Source organism: Montipora capricornis, chromosome 2 (genome assembly GCF_036669925.1).
Source record: "Montipora capricornis isolate CH-2021 chromosome 2, ASM3666992v2, whole genome shotgun sequence".
NCBI lineage: Eukaryota > Metazoa > Cnidaria > Anthozoa > Scleractinia > Acroporidae > Montipora > Montipora capricornis.
In genome coordinates, this window is record NC_090884.1 from 21,161,441 (window position 1) to 21,168,940 (window position 7,500).

Sequence of the window (7,500 nt, forward strand, 5' to 3'; positions counted from 1 at the left end):
AAATTCAATTTCGAGAAAACCCTCAATAGTAATCTTAAGATATCTGTATATTTTACAGACTGGCTCAATACTTAGTGTTTTTGTTACCATCCTATTACTTTCGCGTGGGTTTTGGAGGATATGCACACTACATCATGTAGGTCTTATGCCCCATGCAAATGAATGCAACAACTCCCAGCAATGTGTTGGGTCTGCAGATGTAGGATGGTGTTAGCAGTTATGTACGAACGGTCAATGTAAGGACATCCAGAAAAACCAAAACTGCCAAATCCCAATTTGTTCCGGAATGGATAGACACAAGAAAAGACATGTTGGGAGTTGTTGGCTCATAAGTTTGACCAGTTTCAAACTTCGGCCAACAACTCCCAACAACATTTAACAACGAGCAACAGCTAGAGTGTGCAATGTACAGCACTCAACAATGTTGCATCCGTTTGCAGAGGATTGGAGAAAAATCAAAAACAACTTCTGTTTGCTTAACACCTGACTGGCAAAACGTTGAGCTTTGATTTTTATCCAGAGCCTGTTCACTCTGAGTGTAAGTGAATTTCACAGTCTGCCATTTAATAGGCCATTTTAAGACTGACCGATTGGTCCTCAGAGGGTTGGATCTAGGGAAAAGCAACGTCATTTTCTCACTAGCTTAAAATTTCAGTGTGCAATTACAAATTATTAGATATGCAAAGCCTGGAAGTCCTGTGCTGCATGTTAATTCATCTGGGTACACACGTATTGCATTCTTAAACTAGTGGGTTTTTCTGCTCGATCCAGCGCTCTCAAGATTTTAATGTTAGTAACATTTGAATAGGAAATTTCCAGTTAAAATAAACAGGTTTATTTTTTAAATCAAGGCTTAAAACTTGGGTAACTTAGTGTTTAGTTAATGTAGTTTGAAATCCAAAGAAAAAGATGAGTTGATATTTTTTGTCATAGTAGCACTTTAAGGAGTTAGATTCTCAGATCAAAATGCCAGTGTTAAGAAAGCAAAAGTTTTGTACTGTTCAATTTTAGCTCATTTGATCGTTCACAGTAATTGTTTTTATGTAGGGCATAGCATGTTCTAGAGTCCTGGCACCAAGTTTTGTGAACTTCCCAATAGTTTAAAATAAACAAATATGAAATCCTTTCTTCTTTTACTCTCTTTCCAGTGCAATGCATCCTTTTCCAGTGGACGGGAGTCTTCATTACCACGCCAACAATTCTCAAGCAACACAACAATATTTACCTTGACACTTATTGGCTTACACACAAATGTCAGTGATTCAAGGCACACAAGATTTATATTTGAACTGTCGTCGTTTGAAGCTGATCACAGTACAACCTGTGTAAAAGCAGACAGATCATTTGATGATGAATACACACCAGCTGTTTTTAAAACCGTTGTTGTAAACAGCACTGGCTCAGGTGGTGGGGTATCATATAGTGCATGGAAACCAGTTGCCTATACATCGAAAACAAGAAGTTTGGATTGTCAAATTCCTTCATATCAGTACTACAATAACAAGCACCATTTCATTCAAGAAAAGTGTCAACCTCTTCCCATAGATTCCTCAGTTTTTCGTCCTTTACATACAATTGCTTACAACTTGAAAGAACCATCCCATTGGGTTTCCTATGGCATTAACATTTCTTTTGGAAAACCAAAGGATGGATGGTATGATGGCCGTGAAGGTTCACGTTATCTTAGTTGGTAAGTTTATTTCTTCAATGTCTACATGAAACCATAATTATTATTACGAATAAACCTTATCTTTTTTTTCCAGTTAGATTGGAATGAGCAGATGATGATGTTTTGTGTATGGGGAACAATTTACAGTACAAAAAAGATCCCACGTACTGTATCAGCCTCTGAATTCTTTGCCCATTTCATTCCCTGCAAAAACAAATCCTTTTTTTTAAAAAATAGTTTATGGGTTTTAATTAAATGCCGGTATATAAGATTTGTCATTCAATAAGAGCAAATTTCAAAAGTTTCATGTCCAGTTACTACCATATTAATTTTATTCAGATGCCGTAAAACCAACTTCATCATAAGACTTGATAATTATCACTCATAAAAGAGTTAATCAATATTCAGGGCTCGAAATTAACGAAAAAATCCAGTCGCATTTTGCGATAAGATACGAAAATTTAGTCGCAATTTCGCAAATTTTAGTCGCAAAATCGTTGAGCTGCATTGTGTTGTCAGCGGTTTAGCTAAAAAATATGAGCCCGCAGTACTTGTGTGTAAAGAAACTGCTGAAAATGGCGAATGATCGAAGGAATGGAGCTGTGCACGTAACATCGCAGCTAAATTACTATACAATTACGCTACCTTCAGAGAAAATTCAAAGCGAGAAACAAAATAATTTTGTCATTTATTTATTTATTTGTTTATTTTAGCAGAAGTAGTAGCAAAGTGGCAACTGCTAACCCTTTTGTTTCGAAAGAACGAAGGTGACAACAAGTCGCAAATTTGCGACTTCTCCAGATATTTTAGTCGCAAAGGGAAAAATTTAGATTTCGAGCCCTGATATTGCGTATAGTTTTGGGAACCTTACAAAAAATTGTGGCAAAAACAATTCAACAAAAAAACAGCATAGGTGGATTTCCTAAATGGTGATGTGTAGTCTGAAACTGATGATAAATAGGATTCTGATCATTCATACAGTCATTTTACAGTCCTAAGCAATAATGGAACATTTAACAGATAATAAATAGAGGATACTACATGGCCGCGCGGAGATACGAAATTTTTCTTCGAGTGTTGAAAAATATTTCACTAGTAAGCGCAGCGAATGAGTGAAATATTTTTCAACACGAGAAGAGGATTTCCTATCTCCAAGCAGTCATGTAATATTCTTTTTATTATATAAACACCAATGAAATACTAAGTCTTCACGAAAAGCATCAAAAGGCACGGTTTTTATATGTAACCATGATAGCAACAGTGATCTTTTCACGTGTTATTTTCACATGTGAAGATATCATGTTTTCATGCAAAAGCTCACTTGGTATTTCATTGGTGTTGATATAATAAATACATTTACTGTACGGTATGTGCCTAAAGGTTAGATCCTCTTGCAGTTGGGTTTGACTTGACAAAATACCTCTTTGCCTAAACTGCCCTTTGACAGGTTTATTAGTTGATCCAGTATGTTATATTTAAGGGGAATCAAAAATTAATTTGCTCTTGCTGTGACATGATCTACAACATCTACTGACTTGGTGGGAGAGTGGTTAAGGGGGGGTGGCTCTTGACTACCAAACCATTGCTATGGACTCCTTCAAATACCGGTGGTCATTTCTCGAGTCCCTTTAACTCCAAAGTTATCCTTTTTCGCTAAGTGTGTACTATTGAACATTTCTTTGTCTCGTTTGACTCAACCATATTTGCTAAATCACGTGTCCAAAACAGAAAACGCCTAAAAAATATTTTCCACAAATTTGTAATGCAACAGTATGAGAACATTTTTAAGTCCTGACCAAACGCTCGCAACAGTTAAACGCAATATCGTGCAACATTGTTGGGCACAATATGTTGCATATGTTTGGACACACTGTTGCGATATGTTGCAACATGTTGGATGATGTTGGATCAAATTTGAAAACGGGCAAATTTTTTGTGCAACATTTTGGATGTTGCATGATGTTGTACTCATTTGGCCACGTTCACGCAACATTGTTGCACTAGGGCATGCGCGCTAGGTCCACTTGTTGCACGCAGGGGCCTGGGGCACACAAACATCTACATGTTGTGTTGAAAATGTTGCGTGCGTTTGGCCAGCCCTTTCAACACATGTCACAACACCATGCAACAGTGTTGGAAGATGTTGTGTTGAAATGTTGCGAGCATTATTTTGGCCAGGCCTTAACACAAATTCTGTAGGATGGATTTTAAAATATAATTATATATTTCTCAAAAATATATTATGATGTCATAAGGCCCACCTTTGATACACTTTTCAAAATATGAGTTCCATTTTTTGTCCAAATTGAAATTCCATTCTGCAATTAACAAACAATGATGGGACTGTTCCCACCCAGTGAAAAAACCGCCTCTTCCTTTCGTGTGCTGAGAGTTTTGCATGTTTTTCATCGAAACAGGGCTCGAAATTAACGAAAAAATCCAGTCACATTTTGCGATAAGATACGAAAAAATTAGTCGCAATTTCGCAAATTTTAGTTGCAAAATCACCGCGCTGCATTGTGTTGTCAGCGGTTTAGCAAAAAAAAATGAGCCCGCAATATTTATGTGTAAAGAAACCGCTGAAAAATTAATGGCGAATGATCGAAGGAATGGAGCTGTGCACGTAACATAACAGCTAAATTACTCTACAATTATGCTATCTTCAGAGAAAATTCACAATGAGAAACAAAATAATTTTGTCTTTTATTTATTTTAGCAAAAGTACAATGTAGCAGCAAAGTGGCAACTGCTAACCCTTTTGTTTCGAAAGAGTGAAGGTGACAACAAGTCGCAAATTTGCGACTTCTCCAGTTATTTTAGTCGCAAAGGGAAAAATTTAGTCGCAAATGCAACTGTATTGGTCGCAATTTCGAGCCCTGCGAAATGCACTGTAGAGGACTGGGACTAGTGGCGCATGGGCCTTCTGATTAAAGTGATGTCAGATTTTAATTGAAAAAGTTACTTCAAAGAACCACCCATGCAACCTTTGTGCAGGGCGCTTGACTGAAAAGCTTCCTTAGCAACCATTGTCTTTCTGTAGTTACCGGTAAGAGTCATCCCCCTTAAGGCACCCAAGTGTTCAATGTGTGTCCAAGGTTCATTCACAGTATATGCTGTCAAAATAAACTACTAAGCTTTGGCAAACTTACCTCCTATAGGTCTGCTGTGGTAGGCTATGGGACTCCACTACCTGAAAGACTTTCCACAGGAGTGTTGATCATTATCATTGTGGGATTTGGCACTCCAATTCTTCTTATTATACTCTCTGTTGTCTATGTTATTGCTCGAAAATTGAGAGTTAAAAAGGCAGCGTCATCATACAGCATAATAAATTAATAGCAGTATTATTTGTCCTGTGACATCACCACATATAATGACAAAAAATACAGTTGCTGGAGAAGACTGAAGAAATAAACAGCAGTGTGTTCATATGTATGCAGTAACATAGTTAAACGTGAAATGTTCGATAATTTTATATTGTCATTTAGGGATCTTAAGGATAGGCATTAAAGAGTGATGGACAGCTCTAGGTTTGACCTTTTTCCGGGGAGTTTTTTCGTACACCATATTTTCAAAGCACAGAGATCAAAGGCACTTAACTTGTAATTCTTCCATTGATACTCCATTACTCATGAAGTCCTGTGTTTGAGTTCTTTTTGTCACTGCAAAGTTATTTTTTTGGTCAAGAATAAGTGCACTTTTGCATAATCAAAATTAGTTTTTTGTCCATTTGATGATTATATTTCATGAATAGAGTTATTTGAGTCCTTTTTTTATCCAACACAACGTTTTGTGAGTTATCAAAGGTAAGGGAAGAGTTCATACTTTTGACAACCAGTGTTCCTTGTCAAATTGAAGCTTCAACAATCCCCCCCCCCCCGGGCATTTGACTCCTTTTCCTGCCCGGGGGGGGGGGGGGGGAGGGAATTTGGTCATCTTAGTCTTCCCGGGGGCGGGGCATTTGATCATCAGTCATAAAGGGTGGGAAATTTGATCGTTAGCTTTGATTTCATGTTACCTTACCACGTGGGTTGATAAATCATCGCGGAGACAAACTTAGATGAATTCAAAGGTAAACATTCCGCATTCGTGGCTGATTGGTTAAAAAGCAAAGGTCTACACAAACTTTCTTCCTTATTTGAAGGTACACATATTAAGAACCAATTTATATTATCTTTGAATGTATAAATATATTAAATTAGGGAGCGAGAGAGTTTAAATATATTAAATTGTATTTACAATATAAACAATAATTCAATACAACACCCACGTCGCCGGATACGATTTATAGAGGTCAATTGCTTTGACCGACCCAGTGTATTTAACAATTATTCCTCGAGCCCGAATGGGCTCTGAGTCAATAGCCCATGAGGCCGAAGGCCGAATGGGCTATTGACTCAGAGGCCATGAGGGCGAGAGAAATAATTGTTTTAGTAAAATCCAACTAGTTGGTCAAGAAGATATCGAGACAAAACATCTTTCGCTATTTAGAGCTAGACTTTAGTTGTTGTTTTGGTTTTCAAAGCCGGCGCTTTTCGCTACTAGTGGGCTATAACAAATAGCCTAGTAGTAGCTCAACCAATCAGAACGCAGCATTGATAATAGACCACTAGTTGGATTTTACTAATTATGAATATTCTAATACATGTGCGACCATTGATATTTTGGTGTATAAATAATGGAATGAAACTCCGTAAAACCAAAATACCGTAATTTCCAAAATCTGGTAATTTTCCCGGGAGTGGGGGCATTTGATCACCTGAAATGGACCTATGATGAGGCACTTGAACAGCTTTTTGGCCCGGAGAGGGGGGCATTTATACAAAAAAATTTCCAAAATTTCAAATGCCCGGGGGGGGGGGGGGGATGTTGAAGCTTCACTTTGACTGGTACGTAATTATTGCTGAAAATTAGGCAATCGTCACGCCAGCAATTTCTTTCACTGGTTGTAATTCTATTTTGTAGGGCTGATCGCCCAGCATCTCTAAAACTTTGATCGATCGGTGAAAACGTTCTAACAAGCAGACTTTCGATTTAGATTGCTCATTTAAACGGTGTTACATGACCATTTATTTTGCTGTTGGTGACGAGGATTTTAACGAAGGTTATTTAGATTTGCCATGTTTGAAGCTTCTGTAAACACTATCACACATGCTTTGTGTCGCTTGCACGTTTTCCACACATGAATTGAGATGTCAATTAAATCGACATTGGATTGTTTTCTTCTGCAAATGTTGTTGAGATCACATCGTGAGTATATACTAAAACAATTATTCTTTGAAATCGAGGTAAATATTCTGTCACTATTCACTTCGATTTCAAAGAATAATTGTTCATTATTTGAAAAATATGCGTTTTCTTTAGAATAATTAATTTCTTTGTCTGTCACCTCGTCAAATGCGGCCATTTTGAAAGAAAAAAACACTTCGGTGTGATTATCGCGTGATAATCACCACAAGTGCAACCAATCAGCGCAGAGACTTTTCAATAATCACTTATGTAATTAGACTATTAATGACTAATTATTCCACTCTTATGCCATTTTACCAATTTGGTCAAGAGAACGCACAAAATATTAGACAATAATACACTGTAGCGTTCCGGTTTGACCGCTTTAAAAAAAGAGGAAATATGAACAGAACGGAAGCCTGTGGGCAGTTACGTAGGATGCACTATTTGATGGAAAGATTAGTTTTGATGACTCACTGTAGTGACAATTGAGATGTTGTTTCTATTTGCGACTAGTTTGCATGTCGAGTTTTTCACTGTTTAATAGGACAATGACATGACTTTTGCAGGGCATATAGTTTATTTATGGCCCGAGTAGCATC

The 7,500-nt window shown here is 37.3% G+C and overlaps 1 protein-coding gene across 1 annotated transcript in view; it reads left to right on the top strand.

Annotated features, from left to right (window-relative positions):
- The window catches only part of LOC138039065 (glycosylated lysosomal membrane protein B-like), a 35,574-nt gene that overhangs the window by 27,281 nt on the left and 793 nt on the right, over window positions 1-7,500 (top strand). Inside the window, exons 3-4 of the mRNA XM_068885231.1 lie at window positions 1,149-1,690; window positions 4,828-7,500. The exon at window positions 4,828-7,500 is cut by the window's right edge and continues 793 nt beyond it. Coding sequence (XP_068741332.1) covers window positions 1,149-1,690; window positions 4,828-5,005 — 720 coding nt within the window. The 3' untranslated portion in view covers window positions 5,006-7,500. The remainder of the gene's footprint in view (window positions 1-1,148; window positions 1,691-4,827) is intronic.